Here is a 22,888-nt window from a genome sequence, read left to right as displayed (position 1 = left end):
TGGGAAAATGCAGCTTGGAACAGGGTTGCTGTTGTGAACAGAGGGACTGTGATCTGAGGGCTACAGGGTGGATGTGCATTTGGATGTGCAAGTCAGAGGAGCCACTTCTCAGCCTGGGGGACGTAATAGGATGGACTCACGTAATGGTCCCACTGTGATGGACTGGGAAACAGGGGACATCAGTCGCTGTCCCAGAGCAGTTACAGATCTTGGGGTGCTCAATACCTGCTTCTGCTCCATCCCGGTGGAACAAGCCATGAGAACTGGTCAAAACAAGAGGGATGTGGAACCGAGCCCAGAGGAGGCCATGGAGATGCTGCGAGCGCTGGAGCAGCTCTGCTCTGGAGCCAGGCTGAGAGAGCTGGGCTGGGGCAGCCTGGAGAAGAGAAGGCTCCTGAAGGGGAGACCTGAGAGCAGCTCCAGTGCCTGAAGGGGCTGCAGGAAAGCTGGAGAGGGGCTTGGGACAAGGGATGTAGGGACAGGCCAAGGGGAATGGCTTGAACCTGCCAGAGGGGAGACTGAGATGAGCTCTTAGGCAGAAGCTCTTCCCTGTGAGGGTGCTGAGGCGCTGGCACAGGGTGCCCAGAGAAGCTGTGGCTGCCCCATCCCTGGCAGTGTTCAAGGCCAGGTTGGACACAGGGGCTTGGAGCAAGCTGCTCTAGTGGAAGGTGTCCCTGCCCGTGGCAGGGGTTGGAGCTGGAGGAGCTTTAAGGTCCCTTCAACACAAGCCAGGCTGGGACGCTGTGATTCTATAACCTCCAGAGCTCTCTGAAGGGTTTTCTCTGACCTGCACAGGGGGACAGATCCATAGGGCATCGCTCCCCATCCTTCATCCCCTGCTCACTATCCCTCCTCCCATCACCCCGCTCTCTCAATCAGAGCTGCAGCAGCAAAGCGCTATTTCCTGCTGCAGTTGCAGAAGGCAGTTGATTCTCTCCCCTCTCCTTGGCATCTGGAACTCTGAAATACGAGTTCACGTCTCCGGTGGGATTTTTACCCCCCCCCTTCAAAGGTTGGATTTTTTTATTTGAAGCCTAATGAAACAATATCCTGTCCCGAGTGAATCCGAGTTCACGGATTCCTGAGACAAGGCAGAAGCATTGGCCGTGCTCCAACCCCCAAAACCCAGTTTGAGCAGCTTTTGAGGGAAATGAGAACTGGCTGGACAGGAAGACCATGGCCTGGCCCTGGCAAGGGCTGCACCCGTTTGCTCCTGGTAACCAAACTGGGATCAGCTGGAAAGGACAGAGGTGCCTGGTGTGGTGTTCGAGCAGTTCAATGCATCCATCCCTCATCCATCCATCATCCACCCGTCACTGACCCCCAGCGCCCTGCTCATTATTAGGAGCATTCCCACATGTTGAAAGCTCTGTGTTTACTTTGGGGAATGGCTCCTTCCCTTCTCTCACTTATGGTATATTTGGAAGGGGGACAAGAGGGGGGTTCCCCAGCACCCCCAAGCCTAAAGCTCAGGAGCACGTGGGAATCCTGCCCCTCCAGCTACTTGGGGTTGGGGTGATGAATGGGGGGGGGGGGTTCTTTGCCTTTCATGCAAGGCATGGTTTGGGGGAGCTGCCTGGACCATGTGTCTGGGCTCACCGTGGGGAGGAGGAGGAGGAAAGATGGGGTTTGACTCGTGAGCATCTGGCTTGTGGTTTGGGAGGGCAGGAGATGTGCTGGAGATGGGGACTGCAAGGATGCTGGAGAGGGGCTCTTCATCAGGGACTGCAGTGATAGGTCAAGGGGTGATGGGGTCAAACAAACAGGGGAAGTTCAGGTTGGATCTTAGGCAGAAGCTCTTCCTTGTGAGGGTGCTGAGGCGCTGGCCCAGGGTGCCCAGAGAAGCTGTGGCTGCCCCATCCCTGGCAGTGTTCAAGGGCAGGTTGGACACAGGGGCTTGGAGCAAGCTGCTCTAGTGGAAGGTGTCCCTGCCTGTGGCAGGGTTTGGAGCTGGGTGAGCTTTGAGGTCCCTTCCAACCCTATTCTATGAGTCTGTGTTGATGTGTTAGAGATAGACATCATTTTGTTTCCTTGCCATCACCCAAAACTTGGGGGAATGTGGCTTGGAAATGTGTGGAGAAGATGCTGCTCTATAACATTTTAGGACTTTTACATTGGCTTTGAAGTACAATGGGATTAGCTGTGACTGTGATTGGATTATCTTACCCTGTGGTTTTTGAGTGGGCTTTTCCCCCTCTTTGTGGTCATCCGGTCTCCTGATCAATTAGAAGTACCTGAAAGATTTGCTTGATGGAAGCAACAAGGAGAAATCCCCTGGCCACGACTGCTCCTGGGCTTTGGATGGGGCTGGTTGGGATGAGGTTTCCCACCTGGGGCAAACTGCAGTGTGCAAACAGTGGGTTTAGTCCAGCCTGGGCTAAGGGTGGTGGTACCTGCACGCACCACCACCACAGTGCCAACCTCTACACATGCTGTGGGCATCCATGGGGGAGCTGAACTCAGGCTTGAGAAGTGAGTTCTCTTGTCTTAATTTGCTGATAAGGCCAAGGTGGTTCCTTATCACCTGCACATTGTCCTCAGATTAAGCCTTCTCCTGCGACTTGAATACACATAGTATAAAATCAGTAAATTAGGGGATTGCTTCATTGGTGTGTCCTCCAAAGCAATGGGAAACACATTCTGAAGCAGCAAAAATGGATTTAGGACATATATTTATTGAATTTTGCTTTTTTCCCCATTCTGCTTTCAGCAATCATCATTTTACCAGCTCCTGCATGCAGGCTGGCCGGTGAGTATCGCTGCCAAGTACCTTATCCTGTGGTTTGCATTTTCTTGGCTTGGTCAGCTGCGTTTTCTTCTCTCCAGCCCCCTTCCCAATGAGATGTGCTTTACCAATGTTCCTCTCTTTCAATTCAGAGGAAACCCGGAGCCCCCGGGCCACCAGGGCATCCAGGGAGAACAGGAGCACCTGTAAGTAAGAAATCCCCATGTCCTCTCTGTAGCTGGGTGGTGTTTGCTGCCCTGGGCAGGGGACAGAGACCATGTCCCCAGTCACTTGCACTGGGCTGCCCTGGAAAGGGTCTGTTTCTGGTGGCTCCTGGAATGCTGCAATTAAGGGCTTTGGGATTGGGTTTCAAAGAAACCCGTTGCTCGTCTGCTTCCCACCAGAGTGCAGGTGATGGATGACACCAGACTCCCTGGGTTGCGTTGGCAGACACAGCCTCTGTCTCTGCCAGCTGAATGATGCTGGCTTATCTTCCCCAGGGAATCAGGTTCCTGCCCTGTGTTTGGATGGGGATCATGTGGAACCCTCCCAGAGGCACAAAACCAAGCCAGGGAATGGCTGATGAAGCACTTGTGTGGGGCCAGCCACAGGCTGGTGGCTCTGCAGCCCCTGGGGTGCTGGGTCATGCTTTCTCCCCATCACCCCCGCTGGCCTCGATGGCATGCAGCAAAGGAAATGAAGGCAAAACTCCCTGTCCTGACCTTCCATAGGGCATCATAGAAAACGGAGAAGTGGATCTGTCACCACCTCCAAACGAGCCCTGGCCACAGAGCCCACAGACGTGGTCAGGGTGTGCTTAGGGATGCGAATCCTCTGCTCTGCCCGGTGTGAAGCTGCCTCTGTGCATGTTGTCCTCCCATGATGGCCTCCGTGGGCTGCTCTCGGCATGGGGCAGGATGGGGGGGGGACACACGTTTGGTGACTTGATCCCTGTTTGTGCACAGGGACCCTGTGGAGAGCCAGGAGAGCCAGGGGAAAAGGGCCACCGGGGGTACATGGTGAGTGGGGTCCTGGGGAGGGGGTGCGGGGAGAGCCCAGTTTGGAGAGGTTCAATGTGTGGCTGTGCTGGGGGATGCTCGGAGACCCTGCCCCTCTTGGATCAAGCACTGGAGCTCCGGGTGAGGAAGAGCTGCAACAGGCAGGTTTGGTGCCTGTTTGGGAGCTGGGCAAGGAAGCGGGTGCCTGGTTTGAAGTGTTGTGGGAGCACAAGCTCATGGCAGAATTCCGTAAAATCATGGAATGGTTTGTGTTGGAAGGGACCTTAAAGCTCCTCCAGCTCCAACCCCTGCCACGGGCAGGGACACCTTCCACTAGAGCAGCTTGCTCCAAGCCCCCGTGTCCAACCTGGCCTTGAACACTGCCAGGGATGGGGCAGCCACAGCTTCTCTGGGCACCCTGTGCCAGCGCCTCAGCACCCTCAAAGGGAAGAGCTTCTGCCTTATATCCAAGCTGAACTTCCCCTGTTTGTTTGAACCCATCACCCCTTGTCCTATCACTGCAGTCCCTGATGAAGAGTCCCTCTCCAGCATCCTTGTAGCCCCCTTCAGACACTGGAAGCTGCTCTGAGGTCTCCACACAGCTTCTCTTCTCCCAGCTGAACAGCCCCAATGTTCTCAGCCTGTCTTCAGATCACTCCCTGCCCTCTCATGTAGCTGGACACAAGCTGCCACAGCTGTCCCAGCACAGCTTGGTGTCCACCAGCACCCTTCTGCCTCTTGCTCATTTGTTCTGGTTGCTGCTGGGCTGCTCCAAAGGGACAGTAGAGCCCATCCCACTGCTCCTCATCTCCCTGCCGGAGCAACCACCTTCCCTCAGCCTTCCAGTGTTTCCCACCCTGCATAGCATCTCCCATTAACCTTACCCACGGCATCGTGGTCCTCTTGGCTCCCTCTCAGCAATGACCTTCCTTTCCTCCTGCCATCATCACCATGCCTTCCTCCCCAAAACTGGACTTGCTTTTCCTCTGGCTTGAAAAGAGGAGCCAAGGAAGGCTGGGTTTACATGAACTGATGCTGAAGGCACCAGGAGCAGGACATGGGCTGGTTCTGGCAGCTGTGTTGGAACTTTGGGTCTCTCAAGCTATGACAAAAGCTAGAGTGGATTCAGGCACTGTGTGTCTGCTCTCCATCACACATCCTGCTCCTAGGGTCCTGTCCCACTCCCCTGCAGCAGGGATGAACCCCAGGGATGCTGTTTTACCAGCTGCCAACATCTGGAAGGCATCAGAGTGTAAACACTGGAGTCTGTCAATGCAGCTCAACCAAGAGATGCCAAAGCTCTTCTCAGTCTTCACATAAACAGGATCTGGGAGGGGAGTCAGCAGTCTGGGGGGGATTAGCACAGGAATGGAAAGGAGCAAATTCTTTCCACCCATCGCAGTCCATCTGCAAGCCCGATGGCTTTGGGTTGAGGGGCTGTGTCATGGCCACAGCCCTGTCTCCATCCCCCTGCTCTCCTGCTCTTGCTTTAGCATCTCCTGAAGGCTCTAAGTGGCAGGTTTCCAACCAGGAAACAGCTCAGTTTTGGGCTCAGCCTGGGCTGGGTTTTGTTGAGGTTCACGTTTCTAGACCTTGGGCCAAGAGGTCTTTGATGCCTGTTGAGGCTCCAACAGATCTCCACCCTCTGCTCTCATTGACATGGGGGTGCTGATGGGATGACAGCAGGTGTGAGGAAGAGGAGGAGGGATTTCAACCACCTGCATCAGCCCCTGAGCACACATTGGGTTGGGTTTGCCCGTGGTGTGTTCTGCATCTACTGAGGCTTCCCTGCCCCGGAGCACAGCCCGAGGTGCAGTGCAACCCAGGTCTCCTTCCTGCAAGATGCAAAGAACAATCTTCCCCAATTGCAAAGCACAAAGAAATACTCCCCAGAACCAGGACTGGGTGTGGAATGGGGCAAAAATGCTGCCTTTTGGGCTGGTGACTCAAACATACATGGGCACCAATGAGCTATGGGGATGAGCATGGCTGTTTGAGATGCTGAAGGCCTTGGGAAGAGAGATGGCAAAGCTAACCTGCCCCAAACCAAGTTGTATTTTCACAACCACATTCCCCACTTGCAGCTGCACCTCCCTTCAGCCTCTGACTTTATAACCTAAACCAAAGCCTGGTTTTTGGACTTGGCCAAATGTCCCTGAGCTGTTGAGAAATCCAAACAATCAAAGGGATTTGAAGGGAAATCTCTTTGTTCCAGACTGCTTTATCCTGTCTTAATTTACAACTGCCAGTGAGCTAAGGGGTAAACACAAGCTACACTTCAGCTTTAGCTGGGGATGCCCAGCCCAGAGAAATCTGCTTTGGCTCTTGCATCTTTGGATGCCAGAGAGGGACTCTTCATCAGGGCCTGTAGGGACAGGCCAAGGGGAATGGCTTTAACCTGCCAGAGGAGAGACTGAGATGAGCTCTTAGGCAGAAGCTCTTCCCTGTGAGGGTGCTGAGGCGCTGGCCCAGGGTGCCCAGAGAAGCTGTGGCTGCCCCATCCCTGGCAGTGTTCAAGGCCAGGTTGGACACAGGGGCTTGGAGCAAGCTGCTCTAGTGGAAGGTGTCCCTGCTGTGGCAGGGGTTGGAGCTGGAGGAGCTTTAAGGTCCCTTCCAACACAAACCAGGCTGGGATTCTTTGATTCTATATGGGAAAGCATCAGAAATGCCTTGGAGTGTTGGCTCCAGCGCTAAGAAGCAGATGGAGAAGGCTTTCACTTGACCACTTAATGCACTGCTTCTTCCTGGCCTCCCGCTTCCTTCCCTGCTGGTTCTGGTTGGAGATCCTGGGCACATCCACATCCCAGTGCTGGGATGCACAAAGCTTCTCCCCCGGCCATCCCTCCCCATGCCCTTGTGAGGAGGCAGGGGCAGGCAGGGCTCAGTGTTTCACTTACTGGTGTCATCCTGATGTGGCTGTTTCACGTCTCCGTGCTGGGCTCTTCCCTGCAGGGTGAAGCCGGGCTCCAGGGCTCTCCGGGACGCTCCGGTCACCCTGGCTTGGATGGCAAACCTGGCTTGGATGGGAAACCGGGGCCATGGGGGGTGCCAGGAGAGCAGGTGAGCCGTGGACGAGCAGGGCCATGGGGTGCCAGTGTTGGGATGGGGAAGCTGCAGCCCCAAGCATGGATGGAGGATGGTGGCAGGGACTGGACCATGCTGAGAGGGTTGGGGCTCTCAGCAGCCCCCTGCAGCCTGTGCTGGGGTGGCTGTGGGCAAAAGACAGCAGTTCCCAGTGCAGCAGGGCTGGAACTGGGTATGGATTGGAAGCACTGGGCAGCCCCTCAACTGCTCTGCTCCTTCCTCCCTCTCTGCAGGGGCTGCAGGGCTTCCAGGGTGACCGGGGGCTGGCTGGGGAGAAGGGAGAAGAGGTAAGCGAGCTCTCACTGCCCCAGTCCCAGAGCAGGCACTTGATGCCAACAGTAAGAGCTCTGTGTTACTGCCTCTACTGGTACTGCACCAGCAGTGCCTGGTACCCACATCACTGTGTTCCCAGGGGCTTTGCTGCCAGGATGTAAAATGTCCATAGAAAGACTACTGGTGTTTTGTCACCTTTTCTCCCCCCCCTTCTAAGAGTTATAATTTTGAGGAGATTTTGGGCTCCTCCTCAATCTGATCATTACAGGATGTTTGAAACCCACGGTCTTCCATTTGAAACAGCAGTGCCATGTGGTTTATCATCTTTTTCTGGCGCATACTTTGTGATGCCTGTGAGCATCATCCCAGCATCCATACAGAGCATCTCTTTCCCTCTCCGTGCTTCAGCACTTGGCAGCTGCTAACACAGGAAGCATTGAACCACTCATATGGCCCCATGAGGTTTTCTTTTCCTTCCCCACTGCCTCAGTGTGAAGCTCAGGGCACAGGCAATGGCCATGGCCCTGCCACAGCGCTGCCATGGGCACCCCATCCCTGTCTCCATTGCATGTGGTGTGGTTCAGCACCAGCTTGACGCAATGGGGTGGCCCTGTGCTGGGGACAAGCCAGGCTTCGCTTCTGGGGTGCCTCATTCAGCACAAGCCTGAGGGATACATCCCCCTGCAGCACCCCTTTGGGGGAGCGCAGCAGCCACGTTTGGGCTCCTGACGGTCCAGCTCGGGCTCACATGTCCTTGTTGCTCCTGGTTTAGGGTTTCTTGGGAGACCCTGGCCCGGCTGGGGAGAAAGGAGAGAAGGGAGTGAAGGTGAGAGGGTGTCTGCCTTGCTATGCCCTTCCCTACCACGGCCCCCAGCCCCAGGCCGTGCTCTCCTCCATGGCTCTGCCTGCTCTTGCCTTTTCCAGGGGGTGAAGGGAGAAAATGGGCTGCCAGGTCCTGCCGGGCTTCACGTGAGTTAACAGGGATGCTGGGGATGTCTCACCCCCACCGCGCCGGCATTGCTCCTTCCTCCATCCCCTTTCCTTGGCGCATGCTTTGATGTGCCCCAAGCCCCATCCCTGGCTCCAGCCCACATTTTCCTGCCTTTGGGCACAGCCTGTGTTTTCCCTGCTCCTCCTGCAAGGGATGGGACAAAGGCAGGTGGGCAACTCACTGAACCCCACTCCCGGCTTTTTGCACAGGGGATGTCAGGTCTGAAGGGTGCAATGGGCTTCCAAGGCCCCGTGGGGCCGGAGGTGAGTGGGTTTGCTTTCTCTGTATCACCAGCCCCCCCAGAGAGATGCAGGAACCTGCTGCTCCCCATTGGAAAGATGGGGACTTGGCTTTGCCGGCCATTGCCACCCCTTTGTGGTTCGCTCTTAAGAGTGAACTCCAAGAACTGGACCTAAACTAAACCCCAAGAGCTGGACCTAAAATTAAACGTCTGCATCTTTGTCCTGGAGGTGGCTCATTAATGGGGATACTGCTCCAGAGCAACCAGGCACGGTGCGTGCTGATGACAGGAGCATCCCAGCTCATTCTGACCGGTGATGGAATGAGCCACTGCAGAGCACATTGCATGGGGGTTCCTTTTAGGTGACCACCTTCAGCTGAGCTGAATTCCAGGCTGACAGCCTCTGGGTTGCTGCTCTCAACACCCTGATAGCTTTAACTGCTGCCACATCCATGGGAGGCAGCCAAAGGGTCTGCAGAGGATGTATAAGGGAAGTTGCAGTGGTTTGGGGGTGGTGAATGGAAGCATCTTCCAACATGAAGGGACAAGGGGAGCCAGTGAATGGCCAGGGAGCTGTTCAAAGGGGCATCATGTAGCTGATGCTTGATGTGAAGACTAAAAGGAGGGGATAAGGACAAAGCAGGATGGCAAACGGCATCCTTTCTGCCCTGTTGCAGGGAGAAGGTGGCTCAGTAGGTCCCCCAGGCCCTGCTGGCCCCAGGGTAAGTCACAGCTTTTCACTTCAAACCATTGCCAGATCATGGGTGCTGGCTGAGCTGGGGGAGCTGCTGCCATTTAGGGGCCACCATGGCTGGGATGGGCCACCACGTCCTGCTTGGTTTCACTCCTTGGGCTGATTTATACCTGAGATGTGTCTGCTTAAAAGTGCAGCCTCCTGGTAATGGGGAGCAGGGAATGGCAGAGGATAAATGGTGTTAAAACTCATGCACAGTGGGAAAGCCCCATGGGAGATGCCTTGGGGGGTCCCATCCCATCTCCTTATGGTGCACATGGCTGCAGGGCCGAGCACGCTCTCCTGTTGCAGGGAGAGCCTGGCCAGCCAGGATCTGTTGGATGCCAAGGTGTCAATGGCTCTCAGGTGGGTCTGCCCCAGCTCCCATCCTTTGCTACTTGGGATGTCCCAGCCACTGCACTCATCCTGTCCATCCCCTGCTCTCTCCACAGGGAGAAATGGGTCCTCTTGGCTTGCCTGGCCCCCGCGGCCCCCAGGTGTGTACATGAGCAAACCTCTTGGTGATGCGGGGTCTTGGGGGTGCCAGGATGGGGTCTCCTCCAGTGGGGCTGTGATCTCATTTTGCACGATGGGTGCGGGGCTTTGATTCTAACAGCATCTCCTCCCCCCTGCTGCTTTGCAGGGACCACAGGGCTTGCAGGGCAGACGTGGTCCCCCCGGCCCCAGGGGCACACAGGTAAGTGGGTGCTGTCCCTTGTCTCTGTTGTGGGTACCTCCATTTGCTTGCTGTTGGGTTTGCCCCCCATGTGCCTTGCAAACGGGTGTGAAATCCTTGTCCCAGAGGGTCTTGGTGGCCCCCTGGGTGGGTGGGAGTGGATGGGAAGGTTTGTATTACATGGGCAGGGTGCTAGGGTGAGCTGATGGGGATCCCTATAGTGTGGCAGGCAGCTCCTGGGGCCCTGGGCAGGGTTCCTATGGGCTGAGGTCTCATCTGCAAAGCAGGATAGTGAGCAGCATCCCAAACCTCCCACCGCCTTTGCTTCTCCCCAGGGTCCTGCCGGGATGGAGGGATCTGCTGGTCCCAAAGGAAACCCTGTAAGAGCTTCTTGCTGCCTTGCTTTGACTTTGTGGGGATGAAACCTGGGCCTGGAGGGACCCGAGAGGTGGGGTTGAGGTGTCCTGGCCCTTGATGTGGAGGGGATCAAGGGCTGCAGAGCTCCCCAATGGAGCCTGCAGGTCCCCAGCAGCCGGGGAGGGGACGCGGTGGGGATGGGATCTCTCTGCCCATCACGCGTGACCTGATGCCAGCTCTCCTCCTGCAGGGCACAGGCGGTGTCCCCGGGGTGAGGGGACAGCAGGGACAGGAGGGGCCTGTGGTGAGTCCATGGGAGCGGGTGGCTGGGTGCAGGATGCTCCCTGACTGCAGGAGGATGCTCTGCTCCCCACTGCACGCCCGGCTTCCTGTGGCACAAGGGCTGGGGGGTGATGCCACGTCCCTATGGCCACGCTGCTCATCTCCAAACCCCAAAGCTCCTCCAAGTGCTGCTTGAAGCGACCTCGACTTGTTGCTTTCCTATGGGTTTATCAGCAGAGATGCCCCAGCGCCGGCCCTGCCTGTCCCTTCTCTGGTGCACAATTGGGTGCACCCAAGGGTGCTGAGCTGCCCTTTCCAATGGATAAGGAGGCTGGGGCAGCCTGGGCTTCCTCCCTCCTGCCCCTCAGCATCCCAACAGAGCACAGCCCCTTATCATAAAGTCCTTTCCAACCCAAACCATTCCATGATTTGCTTCTCATGTACATCACCCCCCCCCCGAGTTTCCCTTTGTAACCTGCATTTTGTGTCTCTCTGAAGGGGTTTATTGGCCTGCCAGGTTCCAAAGGCACCCAAGGAGAGCGGGTGAGTGATGCTCCCATGCCACCCCTGCTTGGGATGCAGCAGTGCCGCGTTAGAGCAGCCCAAAGCACCAGCTCCGAACCCTTTGCCTGTGTTCAGACTTTGACTTTTGAATAGCTGGCAAGTGCCACTGGGGGAGGCAGAGCTGCACTTGGGCTCGCTTTGTAATAAGGAGCTTTCAGACCCAACAGTGTGTCCTGAGATGTTGCCTGAGGCACGAGGGAAGTGGGGCTGCTTTAGCCTGTGTTAAAGGCCACAGCAATGAGGACAAGATGCTTGTCATGCTCCTGCTGTACCTGTGCTGCCACCACCCACTGCTGCAGGCAGGGAGGTGGGGGGCATTGACACAGGGTGCTGGGGGCACGAAGGGTTTGGGGGTGAAGGAACCAGAACCTCGAGACCCCCCTGCTATGAGGAGATGCAGATGTACCTGCTCCCAGCTCTGAAACCCCCTCTGGGAGGGAAGCCCTGATCTAAGCTGGCCAATGCTGACTTCCTTTGAGGCCAGAGCCAGGTCACAGCATGCTTTGGTTGCAAGGAGGGGCACAACAGGGTTTCCTGATGCATGCTCCTCTCTGCTGCTCCCACAGGGCTCTCGAGGTCCAGTTGGAGCCAAGGGGGACCTGGGAGCCAAAGGACACAAGGTACGACATCCATGGGCTGGTGGGGGCACCCCTTTTGCTGTTCCAGCTGGTGGATGGGGGGTGCTGTGGTTGTTCAGGGACCAGAGGGCTTTTGGGGGCTGTAAGAGCTGGGCAGCTCAGGCTGTGCTTGATCCCACCCACCGCCACCCCTCATCCCCCTGCCCCGCTCTGGCTTTGGCTGCCCCATAGCCGCTGCCCCAGGGATGCTCTTGAGGAGGGCTGTGGGGTGCTCACCCACAGCAGCCCCATGCCAAAGGCTGGGTGTGCAGAGAGGGGCAGCAAGCGATGAGCTCTCAGGGGTGCCTGCCCTAGGGAGCGGCTGTTTCAAGCCCTGGCTGTGTCTTATTCCTCCAAGGGTCCATGTGGAGCACAAGGAGCAAAAGGACCCCCAGGGATCCGGGGCCAGGTCGGTTTGCAGGGCTTCCCGGGCCCCCGAGGAGCAGCGGGGCCCCAGGGACCAGAGGTAGGTGCTGAGGCTGGTGTGGGGAGGGGACAGCCCTGAGGGATGCCCATGGTGCATCACCCCTCACTTGGGCGATGGATGCTGTGCCTTGGTGACTGCCCAGAATCCATCTTTCCCAGCCCCAGCTCCCCTCCAGCACCCTGGGCATCTCTGCCACCCCACTCTGCCTCTTCCTCCTCCTGTGGGTTGAAGGCTCTGGGCTGTCCCCAGCTGAGAGCCCAGCAGGCAGCAGTGCTGGTCCTTCTGTGCTGGTTGGGGTGGTGGGAGCTGGTGTGGACTAAGGGAGCCCTTTAACGGCATCTCCCTCTGCGCTGTTTGGTCATGGGGAGCTTTGCTCCAAGGGCATCCCTGGAGTATCGGGTGCTTGACACCAACACAGCTTTGACTTGGCTGCACCAGACCCCTCCAGCTGCACCCCCATCACTGACCCCATCAATGTGAGGCACTGGTGAGACTGCACATCAAATCCTGTGTTCAGTTCTGGGTCCCTCACTACAAGAGAGACCTTGAGGTGCTGGAGCAGGGCCAGAGAAGGGCAATGGAGCTGGTGCAGGGCCTGGAGCACAAGTGTGATGGGGAACGGCTGAGGGACCTGGGGGTTCAGTCTGGAGAAGGCTCAGGGGGGACCTGATCGCTGCCTACAAGTGCCTGACAGGAGGATGGAGCCAGGAGGGGCTGGGCTCTGCTCCCAAGGAACAAGGGATGGGACAAGAGGAAACGGCCTCAAGCTGCCCCAGGGCAGGTTTAGATGGAGCTGAGGAACAATTCCTGCCCCAGAGGGTGCTCAGGCATTGGAACAGGCTGCCCAGGGCAGGGCTGCAGTCACCGTCCCTGCAAGTGTTCACACAGCGTGGAGACGAGGCCTCAGTGCCATGGGTTAGTGGTGGCCTTGGCAGTGCTGGGGTAAGGGTTGGACTGGATGGGCTTAAAGGGCTTTTCCAATCCCGTTGGTTCTGTGGTCCTATGGCTCTATGGAATGAGCTGGTGGGTCCAGCAGTGCAAGGAGAGGGTGGCTTCAGGCAGGGGATTGATTTCCAGCAGGTCCAAGGGCAGCTCAATTCTGCTGCCTCTGCCCAAGCACCTTTGCAGGGCTCCCACTGCTCCAGGTCAGCACAGGGATATTGGGAGCTCATGGGATGCTCTCCTGCCCTGATGCTCATCCCTGCCTCCTGCCCAGCTCTGAGGTCTGTGCTGCTGCTCTCAGCCCTGACCATCACCAGACGCTGAACTCAGGAAGCCACAGAAACAAGGCACTATTTTGAGTGCCTTTTCCTGCTCTGTGTGCTCTGAGTGAGCTGTCAGGATGGACAAGCCCAGCCACAGATCAGTCTTTGTGCCTGGAACCAAAGCCAGGCTGGCCGCGCTTCTTGGTGGCTTCCATCTTCCCAGAAGAAGGAAAAGGGGGGATGACATTTTCCCACCCTCCGTTTTGGTCTGCAGCATCCCCCTGCGAGGGCTGCCCTCCCCTTCAGGGGATGCTGGGGATGCCTGCCTCGATCTGCTCTCACATTTGCTACTCAGGATGAGAAGCAGATCCTCCAGCTCTCCGGGAGATGGAGATGCAGCTCGACTCCTCTGCTGCCACACAGCACCAGGCTGGAGCTGGGATTCAGGCTGTAACGGAGCAGGCAGGGGGATCCACACACCAGTCCCTTCAATTGCCTTTCATTCCATCAGCAGGAACCAAAGCTATTCAACTGCGTTGTTTTGGGCCAACACTGACCACTGAGCTCCCCTGGCCAGTTTTATAAGGCTCCTTAAGGGGAGACCTGAGAGCAGCTCCAGTGCCTAAAGGGGCTCCAGGAAACCTGGAGAGGGGCTTGGGACAAGGGCCTGTAGGGACAGGCCAAGGGGAATGGCTTTAACCTGCCAGAGGGGAGACTGAGATGAGCTCTTAGGCAGAAGCTCTTCCCTGTGAGGGTGCTGAGGCGCTGGCACAGGGTGCCCAGAGAAGCTGTGGCTGCCCCATCCCTGGCAGTGTTCAAGGCCAGGTTGGACACAGGGGCTTGGAGCAAGCTGCTCTAGTGGAAGGTGCCCCTGCCCGTGGCAGGGGTTGGAGCTGGAGGAGCTTTAAGGTCCCTTCAGCACAACCATGATTTTATGACAGCTCTGGGGTCAGGGGAAGCCCCCATCCCCACCCCGAAGCTTGACTGGTGCCCCAGGTCATGTTGCCATGCACAAGGCAGGGATGGATGGTGGCTGGGGCAGCAGTCAGAGGAGCAGGGGCTGCATTTACCCTGCTGACTCCTGTCCTCTCTCCTGGCAGGGCGAAGAAGGGCAGATTGGCCCAGTGGGGCTGAACAGCAGCGAGGGACCCAAGGTCAGTGCCAGTGCTCGCTGTGGGCCCTGGTTCTCATGGGCTGTGCTCATCCTGGGGTACAGGACAGGGATGAGGCCACCCTGCCCATCAGCTCCATCATGGGTCCCTCCAGCCAGGGCACAGCATCATGATCCAGCCTCTTGGCACCCTGCACCCCATGCACTGCATCCCTGCACACACAACAGCCATGCACTGACCAGCCAAGGTGGTTAGATGGATCCCTTTGGTGCTCACCATGGTGGAGATGCTGCGGGACACCTGCAGCATTGCCTAAAATGACTGTGTATCCCTCTGTGAATTTTAGGGAAGCCAAGGACCTGATGGCCCCAGGGGACCCCCAGGACCACGGGGAGCCCGGGTAAGTAATGGGGCACTGGTACTCATCACTGCATCTTGGAGCATCTTTGGCTGTGGGAGACTGAAACCACTTTGGAGACCCCTCACTGGGTGGCTTGGGCTGTGGTGGGGCTGAGCCACAGCACCTCCAGGCACCAGTTTTGCCCCACATCTGCAGGTTTATTGCTGGTAGAAGCTGGTTTTCTTAACACTCCTGTTTTGCAGGGCCGTGTGGGTCAGCGTGGGCTGGTTGGAGTCCCGGGGCTGCCTGTAAGTAGATGACCCACGTCCCTGTGGTACCTTCAGCACTGGTTTAGGGAAGCTGGTTCTTCGGAAGCAGCATCCTGGGATGTGGCTGGCTCAGAGTGGCTGGCTCTACTTGGGAATTTGCACAGGATAAGCTGGGAACAAGCAGCTTTTGCAGCCTGCATGGAGTGTTCTGACACCACAACTCCCCTCTTAACGCCCAGCATAGGAAATGCAGGAAATAACAGCTTTTAAGGCAAATTCTGTCAACCAGAGTCGTGTTTGGTGGAGGAATAAATAGCTGGGGCAAGGGGGGGAAAGCAAGGTCGAGGTGGTGTTGGTGGGAACGGGTTTCCTCCCACACTCGTGTTATTTCCCTGCAATAGCATCCAAAGGTGGGATGGAGCAGGGAGGAGCTGTGTGGGGACGAGCTGTGCATTAATGAACCCATGGCTCAGTACAGAGCAGCACCCTGGGGACCATTCCACTGTGGATGTGCCACCGTTCAATACTGGAGGGAGGTTATGGGGTGGATGATTCCTGCCATGGGCTCTGCTTTCCTGAGATGAGATTCTCCTTCCAGGGCCCGCGGGGCATCCCAGGAGCAGAAGGCACAGAAGGAAAGCCTGGTACACAGGTTCCCATCCTACACTCTGTACTTGACAAGGGCTGGAGTGGTGGGTTGTATCAAGAGGGGGAGCTGAGCCCAATGGGGATGGGGGGAACATCCCAAACCCATCATCCCCATGGCCATGTGGGTCAAGACCTTGACACTGTGTTGGACCTTGCCATGATGGCAAGGCACTGGGTTGCTGTGGTGGGACTGGGAGAGGCTGCTTCTGCCTCCCCATCCTCATCATCACCTGCTTGTCCTGCAGGGTCACCCAGGGACCATGGGCAGCGCAGGCAGGAGGGGAGCACCGGTGAGTAGAGCTGCGTGGATGGCTGATTCCTGTTCCCCTTGCTCAGCTCAATCCCCTTGGGATGTGCCTCAAAAGCATGTCCGTGGGGCGGAGGGGAAGAGGTGGCTGGCCCTGATGGAGCAAGACCAGCCAAAAGGTGCTCCTCTAGGGCAGGGACCTGCTGAGAATAGTGCTAAGGGGCGTAGGAGAAAGAATGGTCCTATTGCAAAATGACTTCTCATCGCTGGTGCTGCTGTCCAGAGCAGGGCCAGCACAAAGCCTGGGCTGGTGGCAAGTTCTTCCTTCTGTAGGATTTTTGGTATCACTTTGTTCTGAAATGCAAAAGGAAATAAACCCTGGCACTTCCCTCTCTGGTTTGGGTTGGTGTTGGACCATGCCAGGAGAGAGCATCTCCATCCCTCCTGCTTTCTCTCCATCGCTCATCTTCTGTCCTTTCCTGCAGGGTTCTGCTGGCTTGCAGGGGTCCCATGGGCACACAGGACCTCCTGGATCCATAGTAAGGACACAGTAATGTCCCTTCTGCATGAACTCTGCATTTTCTTAGGTGGGAAGTCAATAGGGCTGGTGCCACTGGTGGGGGAAATGAGACTTTCCCACCTTGGGAAAACAGGGGATCAGGGCATCCAGAGGACCTGGTCTTAATGTCAAAACATTAAAAAGCCTCAATGGCAGAAATAGCTGGGGCAGAGCAGGATCATTTCCCAAGGGATTCTGACTTTCCAAAGGACTTTGCATCTTCTCAGGGTCTCCATGGGGATGGCAGCCCCTGGAAACCCTTCACACATGGGTGGTCCTGGGAGGGGATCAAAGCTAGCTCCATCCCAGGTGGAAATGGTGGTACAGGTTCAGGCAGGACAGTCCCTTGTCCTTGGAGACCCAGAGCAGCTCCTGCAGCTGGAAGAGCTTCTCCCTTAGAGCCTGCTCTCGGCTGGGCTTCGTAATGATCCCAAGGGTGGAATTGTCACCTTCCCTAGCAGCAACCCCACCAGAGAGCCAGCCATGGGGTGCTGCTGTGCAGGAGCTGCCAGGACAGGCCATGGTGGCAGAGTCTGGTCCCACCACCTCAGTCTGGACCAAGTGATGCCCGCCCCTGAGCACAGAGGCAGCAGTGATGGCTTGGTGGGTCTGGTCTCATCTCAGCACCTCCATGACACCTCCTTCCCAAATGTTTCCAAAGGGCGCTCTGGGAAAACCTGGACCTGATGGAGACCTGGGTTCCCTGGGCCCAAAGGTGAGAGCTGGGGCTGGTTGGAGCGGTGGTGGTGATGAACAGACCTGAGAGGCTCTTGGCTGCCGTGGGGACACATGGGGGGACTTTGGCAGTTCAGACACGAACACCAAGGGTGAGGAGATGCCTGTGGGCATCCTGGGAGCAGAGGTTTGTTGATGCCTCCTCTTGCCTCGCAGGGATTGCCTGGGAAGCCTGGCTCCGAGGGGCCACAAGGACCTGTTGGCACCTACGTAAGTGACAGCCGCAGGCAGCAGCAGGGCTCGGGGTGGCTCCCAAGGCTCCTGCAGTGCTGGGGTTGCCTTTCCCTGGGCTCAGCCTCAGCATCCTCCTCCTTCCAACCTCCTCCCAACCCCTCAACACCACGCTCTCCCCAGGGCTACCCAGGACCTGCTGGTGACCGTGGGAGGCCAGGGCGCAGGGGGGACAAGGTAGGGCTGGGAGACCCAGCACCAGCACAGCAGTGAGGGGATGCGCTGGGGTGGGAGCTCAGGCTTTGGAAACAGGGAGCAAAGGAAATCTCTCGTCTCCTCACAGGGAGAAAGGGGAGCCCAAGGCCCACCGGGATTCCCAGGAAAAGCTGGCCCTAAGGTGAATGCTGATGCTGCCACCCCCGTTAACTCCATCCCGCTGGAGAAGCGCTGAGCAAAGTCACCTTTGCTGGGCTGAGGATGGGAAATGAGAAATCTTTGCCATAGGCATCAATGGGCTGCACACTGGGGAGAGGGGAGCAGTCAGGGATGCGTGTGGGGCTCTGATGGCACTTTCCTCCCCAGGCCCTGCCAGGTCCACCTGGTCCACGAGGTCCTCCTGGCTCTCAGGTAGGGCTTCCTGTGCTTCCCAAACCTGTCTTGCTCCTCTTCCTCTGCCTGCAGGTGGGCAACACTGCAATACCATGTGCTACCTATAGCATTGGCAGCATGGATCCTAGAACCCTCTGCAGGACCCTGGTCCTGCTTCTTGCTGGCTGGGTTTGTCCTGATGCTGCACAGACACCATTGAGGTGGCCCAGGCACACATGGATGGTGCAAGGACACCCAGCTCAGGGTCCCCTGTGTCCCTTTGCCATGACCATGCTGCTGAGCACCCTTCTTGTTTCAGGGCAGAATGGGAGACCCAGGTCCTCGAGGACTTCCAGGGCTGCCTGTAAGTAGCTGCAGAGATGCTCTGCAGGCTGAAGTTGGGTGGGATGAAAGATGTGTCCCCTTTGAAGGCAGCTTCATCCCTGGGCTGGTTGTGGGGCAGAGAATGACCCTGCACTGGGTAGCTGGGTGGTGACAACCAGGGATGGGGACAGAAGTGCCCTCCTGCACCCGCAGTGATGAGGCACCAGTACCCACCACATGTAGATGGTACCATGGACCAATTCCTTTGGGCATGGGGCTCCCATTGGCACTGCCTTCCCTGCACCCTGTGCTGTGTTTTGAGGGCTTAAGTGGTCTTTTGGCCTTGCAGGGCATTCCTGGTACACGGGGGCTGGACGGCATTCCCGGGAAGCCTGGCTCAGCAGGAGAAACAGGGGCTCCTGGAGCTGCTGGTGCTGCTGGTCCTTTTGGGTACCCGGTGAGTGCAGATGCGGCTCCTTCCATCATTCCCAATACAACTACCTGCCTCAGCTGGTAGGATGGGGTGCAGGAATTGTGCTGGAGCTCCCTGAAGCTCCTGCAGGAAGCAAAGGGAAGAGGAAGGGAAGCTGGTTCATGGCTTCTCTGCCCGTGGTGTGCTGGGGCATCCCAGATCCATGCTTGGGAGATGCAGGGGCCTCCTGAGATAAGGCAAAGCCTCACTGCTGATATGGGTTGTTTGTCTGCAGGGCCGGGAAGGTCCAAATGGACCTGAAGGGCCTTCAGGGATGAGAGGAGAGAAGGTAAGGATGGGGGTGGTGGTTTGGCTCCTCAGGATCTGCCCAGGCAGGCAGAGCCTTGGGTTCCCTCTGGTTGCTCAAGTGCAGAATCCTCCCCAGGGCTATAGGGGAACTGCTCCCACTTTGGCCACTGGCTTTTCCCATCAGGATGGGGTTACATGTGCAAGGCACGAGAAGAGCCTTGCCAGCCCTCCTGCAGACACTGGGTGTCCAGGACAGCAAGGTCTGTGAGGGACCTGTCCTAATGTCCGTGTCCTCTGGCAGGGTGACATGGGACATCCTGGGGATGCTGGTGTCAGCGGGCTGGATGGAGAGCAGGTACATCACCGAGGAGCCACGTCCTCCCCTCAGCTGGGGCTGCTCCAACCTATCTCTCCCTGTGCATCTTCTCCAAGGATGGGGAAGGGAGGGAGGAGGTTTCTGATCCTCATTGAAACCAGAAGGTTAAAGCTGAGCCAAGGGCTCAGTGAACAACCCATGGCAGGGCCAGGCTCTGTGTTTCCTCCTCAGGGACCACCAGGACCACCGGGAGCAGAGGGGCAGCCAGGGCCCAAAGGCAAGCGGGTCAGTCCCTGCTGGGAGCTGGGGTGATACTGGTGGCACTGGGCTCGCCTGGCCCTGCTGCTGCAGGGGTGGGCAAGGACCAAGTGGGGTGGCTTGAAACCCACCCCCAGCACGCTCATAGGTTTATGTTGCTGGGCATGGTTTGGGTACCTGACGCGAGGCAATCTGGGGTGGTGGAAATGATGACAGGGAGAGGCAGAATCATCCCCGTTGTCTTCATCCTGCCCAGGGAGAGGCAGGAACCGGTGGAGCTCCAGGCATCAGAGGGGACCCTGGGGAGCCAGGGGAAGATGGGCCCGAGGGGCTACCGGGGAGACCTGGAGAGCCAGGCAAGGAGGTACGTGAGTGCTGAGTGCCACTGGAGAGCTGCAGCTCTGCCCCAGACAGGATGAGGTGTCCCATTAGAGGAGGGAGCTGATGCTTTGGGGTCCCTTTGCTGGATGAGGTGTTGCTCGGCTGCTGTGTCCTCACTTGCTCTTTGGGCTAGTGTGGGTCGTGGCTATAGGTGACTGCCTGGTGCAGGTAAAGCTGTGGGGCCATCAGCACCAAGATCCCAACCAGGGGAGGGTGGAGAAGGCCCTAAAAGTCAGAGCTCAGCTTTTAACCCCCTGGGATGGAGCTGGGAAGCAGGTGCTGGATCTGATGCTGTATTTCCCCTCCGGGCAGGGTGATGCTGGTGATGCTGGAAACACGGGTGAGCCAGGACCACAGGGGCAGAAGGTGAGTGCCTCTACCTCTGTACCTCCTTGAAGCAGCTCAGGAACACCCTCAGCCTGCTCAGCCTCCACCACTCCATTTGCCATGGTGGGGGCTGAAGCAGGACAGGGGTGTGCCCATGGCTGAGGACCCCTGGAGATGCAGGGCTCAGAGCTGGCATCACCTGAGCACCCTAGAGAACGTGTCTGCGGCACCCAGTGAGAGGGTGAAACGGCATCTCCAAGCAGAAGCTCATGTTATTGCTATTCCTTTCTCTTCTTTGTGGTGGCACCTCTGTCTTCACCCCTGAGCAGGGTGATGCTGGCCACAGGGGCCTTCCTGGAGCACCAGGACCAGGAGCTGCTACAGGGGAACGTGGAGGACAAGGCCATAAAGGAGAGAAGGGACACGAAGGTTTGCTGGCAAGTACATAGAGAGGGGCTGCCTCAGCCCGGCTCCCAGTGCACCCCCAGCCTGGCACCCACAGCATAGAAAGTGCTGGGAACCTGCAAAGCTTCATAATTAAAGCGTTCTGTGTCCCATGGGCAGGACTCCAGTGTTGGGTCTTGTTGGCACATGAGGATAGTCTGGACTTGGGCCTGTTGGGGCAAACCCAGAGGAGGCCATGGAGATGCTGCAAGGGCTGGAGCAGCTCTGCTCTGGAGCCAGGCTGAGAGAGCTGGGCTGGGGCAGCCTGGAGAAGAGAAGGCTCCTGAAGGGGAGACCTGAGAGCAGCTCCAGTGCCTGAAGGGGCTGCAGGAAACCTGGAGAGGGGCTTGAGACAAGGGCCTGTAGGGACAGGCCAAGGGGAATGGCTTTAACCTGCCAGAGGGGAGACTGAGCTGAGCTCTTAGGCAGAAGCTCTTCCCTGTGAGGGTGCTGAGGCGCTGGCACAGGGTGCCCAGAGAAGCTGTGGCTGCCCCATCCCTGGCAGTGTTCAAGGCCAGGTTGGACACAGGGGCTTGGAGCAAGCTGCTCTAGTGGAAGGGGTCCCTGCCCGTGGCAGGGGTTGGAGCTGGGTGAGCTCTAAGGTCCCTTCCAACACAAACAGCCCCATGATGCTGTCTGCGCCTTGCTGGGCAGTCTGGGTCAATGCTGAGCACATCTCCCTCTGTGTCCCAGGGCCAGGCTGGTATCAGTGGAGATGTGGGACCTGCAGGAGCCAGAGGACGGTTTGTGAGTCACATCATGTCCCTCCTCCCCTTCCGGCCAAGCACAGACCTGGCAGGGGACACGTGTGTGACTGGGAGCCCTGGGCAGGATTGACTCCATGGGGCTCCTTTGCTTGTGCCCTGAACAGGGTGGGATCGGTCTTCGAGGTGCTCCTGGACTCAATGGTCCCAAAGGAGTGAAGGTACCGTGGGGTGATGGCTCCAACCCTTATCTCTGGGTGAAGTACCCTTTCCCACCCTTTGCCCAAGGTCTGGTTGTGGGGCAGGAGCTGGGTCAGACCTGGGCAGGCTGGTGACCTATGGGACCTGCTATGGGGCCCTCCCTACATGAGATCCAAAGCCAACAAGGCAAGGAAGGGGTTTGCTGGGGACAGAGCTGTTCCTCCTTCTTCCCCAGGGAGAGCCAGGACCACAGGGCATGCCTGGACCTGCTGGTGCTGCTGGACCAGAGGTACTGATACCTGGGCTCTTGTAGAGCTGGGAGCTGCCAAAGGCTTCCCTCGTGCTTCATCTCTTCCAATACAAACCAAAGCCAAAGGATTTATTGCCCCTTAGCTGGCCGGGCCAGGGGTCAGAAGTGAGGAGGGGTTTTAATGCCTCACATCTTGGCACTGACTCCCAGGAGATGCTTAGATGCTCCCAAAATCATCCCTGCCATCAAAGCACGTTCACCGCTCAGGTGCTGCCCGGGCGTGTGCCTTGGCCAGTTGAACATGGTACAAGGGTTAAAACACCCGAGCAGGAAGCACCACGGGGTGGTGTCAGGCTTATTCTAAATCCCCACCATCACCATAGGGACCTGCTGGAGATGATGGACCCAAGGGAGATGCCGGCAAACCTGGTCCAGTGGTAAGTACTGGCCCTGACCATGCAAAACCTCCCTGGGAAAGAGGTTTGGTGGCACCCTGAGCCACAGAGCCTGGGGCTGGGGCTGTGCCTCACCCAGAGGCAGCTCTGCTGCAGGTCCTGCTTTGCAATGGGTTTGAAACTGACTCATCGTTCCCCAGAGCCAAAGCTCCATAAAGGCACTTAATAGAGCTGTTAAACACTGCAGAAGTGCCACACCATTGTGCAGTTAATGCCTGGCTCTCAGAGCCTGCCTGAGGCAGGTCCAGGGTGTTTGGCTTCCTCCTCATCTGCCTTCCCAAAGCAGTTCTGCAGGTCTCTGTAAGGGAGCTGCCTTTGGATACGTTTCATGGCTGTAGCCCTGCCGTGCACAGAGCCCCAGCTGTATTAGTGATGCCTGCGCTCTGCTGCAGGATACATCCCATTTGCATCCTTGTTTTCCCATGCTGCAGTGCTGCTCTGCCCAGGCAGGATAAGTCCTTAACATCCCTGGCAGTGTTCAAGGCCAGGTTGGACACAGGGGCTTGGAGCAAGCTGCTCTAGTGGAAGGGGTCCCTGGCTGTGGCAGGGGTTGGAGCTGGAGGAGCTTTAAGGTCCCTTCCAGCACAAACCCTTCCATGGTTTTGTGGTTAATTTGCATGATTGCTGGGATAAGTTGGCACATGGAATAAGCCCCAGGAATACGG

The 22,888-nt window shown here is 57.5% G+C and overlaps 1 protein-coding gene across 1 annotated transcript in view; it reads left to right on the top strand.

The window, feature by feature from the left end:
• The window catches only part of LOC134174936 (collagen alpha-1(I) chain-like), an 82,183-nt gene that overhangs the window by 52,726 nt on the left and 6,569 nt on the right, over positions 1-22,888 (top strand). The window contains exons 11-50 of the mRNA XM_062640321.1: positions 2,711-2,749; positions 2,878-2,931; positions 3,691-3,744; positions 6,676-6,783; positions 7,041-7,094; positions 7,853-7,906; positions 8,005-8,049; positions 8,281-8,334; positions 8,990-9,034; positions 9,358-9,411; positions 9,498-9,542; positions 9,689-9,742; positions 10,057-10,101; positions 10,329-10,382; positions 10,859-10,903; positions 11,491-11,544; positions 11,900-12,007; positions 14,274-14,327; positions 14,632-14,685; positions 14,889-14,933; positions 15,493-15,546; positions 15,788-15,832; positions 16,275-16,328; positions 17,010-17,063; positions 17,240-17,293; positions 17,438-17,491; positions 17,598-17,651; positions 17,837-17,881; positions 18,162-18,206; positions 18,516-18,623; positions 18,874-18,927; positions 19,189-19,242; positions 19,435-19,488; positions 19,718-19,825; positions 20,155-20,208; positions 20,499-20,606; positions 21,307-21,360; positions 21,485-21,538; positions 21,754-21,807; positions 22,152-22,205. Coding sequence (XP_062496305.1) covers positions 2,711-2,749; positions 2,878-2,931; positions 3,691-3,744; positions 6,676-6,783; positions 7,041-7,094; positions 7,853-7,906; positions 8,005-8,049; positions 8,281-8,334; positions 8,990-9,034; positions 9,358-9,411; positions 9,498-9,542; positions 9,689-9,742; positions 10,057-10,101; positions 10,329-10,382; positions 10,859-10,903; positions 11,491-11,544; positions 11,900-12,007; positions 14,274-14,327; positions 14,632-14,685; positions 14,889-14,933; positions 15,493-15,546; positions 15,788-15,832; positions 16,275-16,328; positions 17,010-17,063; positions 17,240-17,293; positions 17,438-17,491; positions 17,598-17,651; positions 17,837-17,881; positions 18,162-18,206; positions 18,516-18,623; positions 18,874-18,927; positions 19,189-19,242; positions 19,435-19,488; positions 19,718-19,825; positions 20,155-20,208; positions 20,499-20,606; positions 21,307-21,360; positions 21,485-21,538; positions 21,754-21,807; positions 22,152-22,205 — 2,334 coding nt within the window. The remainder of the gene's footprint in view (positions 1-2,710; positions 2,750-2,877; positions 2,932-3,690; positions 3,745-6,675; positions 6,784-7,040; positions 7,095-7,852; positions 7,907-8,004; positions 8,050-8,280; positions 8,335-8,989; positions 9,035-9,357; positions 9,412-9,497; positions 9,543-9,688; positions 9,743-10,056; positions 10,102-10,328; positions 10,383-10,858; positions 10,904-11,490; positions 11,545-11,899; positions 12,008-14,273; positions 14,328-14,631; positions 14,686-14,888; positions 14,934-15,492; positions 15,547-15,787; positions 15,833-16,274; positions 16,329-17,009; positions 17,064-17,239; positions 17,294-17,437; positions 17,492-17,597; positions 17,652-17,836; positions 17,882-18,161; positions 18,207-18,515; positions 18,624-18,873; positions 18,928-19,188; positions 19,243-19,434; positions 19,489-19,717; positions 19,826-20,154; positions 20,209-20,498; positions 20,607-21,306; positions 21,361-21,484; positions 21,539-21,753; positions 21,808-22,151; positions 22,206-22,888) is intronic.

The sequence above is a fragment of the Pezoporus occidentalis genome, unplaced genomic scaffold (assembly GCF_034315485.1).
Source record: "Pezoporus occidentalis ecotype Australia unplaced genomic scaffold, CSIRO_AGI_Poc_V1 ctg64, whole genome shotgun sequence".
NCBI lineage: Eukaryota > Metazoa > Chordata > Aves > Psittaciformes > Psittacidae > Pezoporus > Pezoporus occidentalis.
This window is presented reverse-complemented; position numbering and strand designations above follow the sequence as displayed.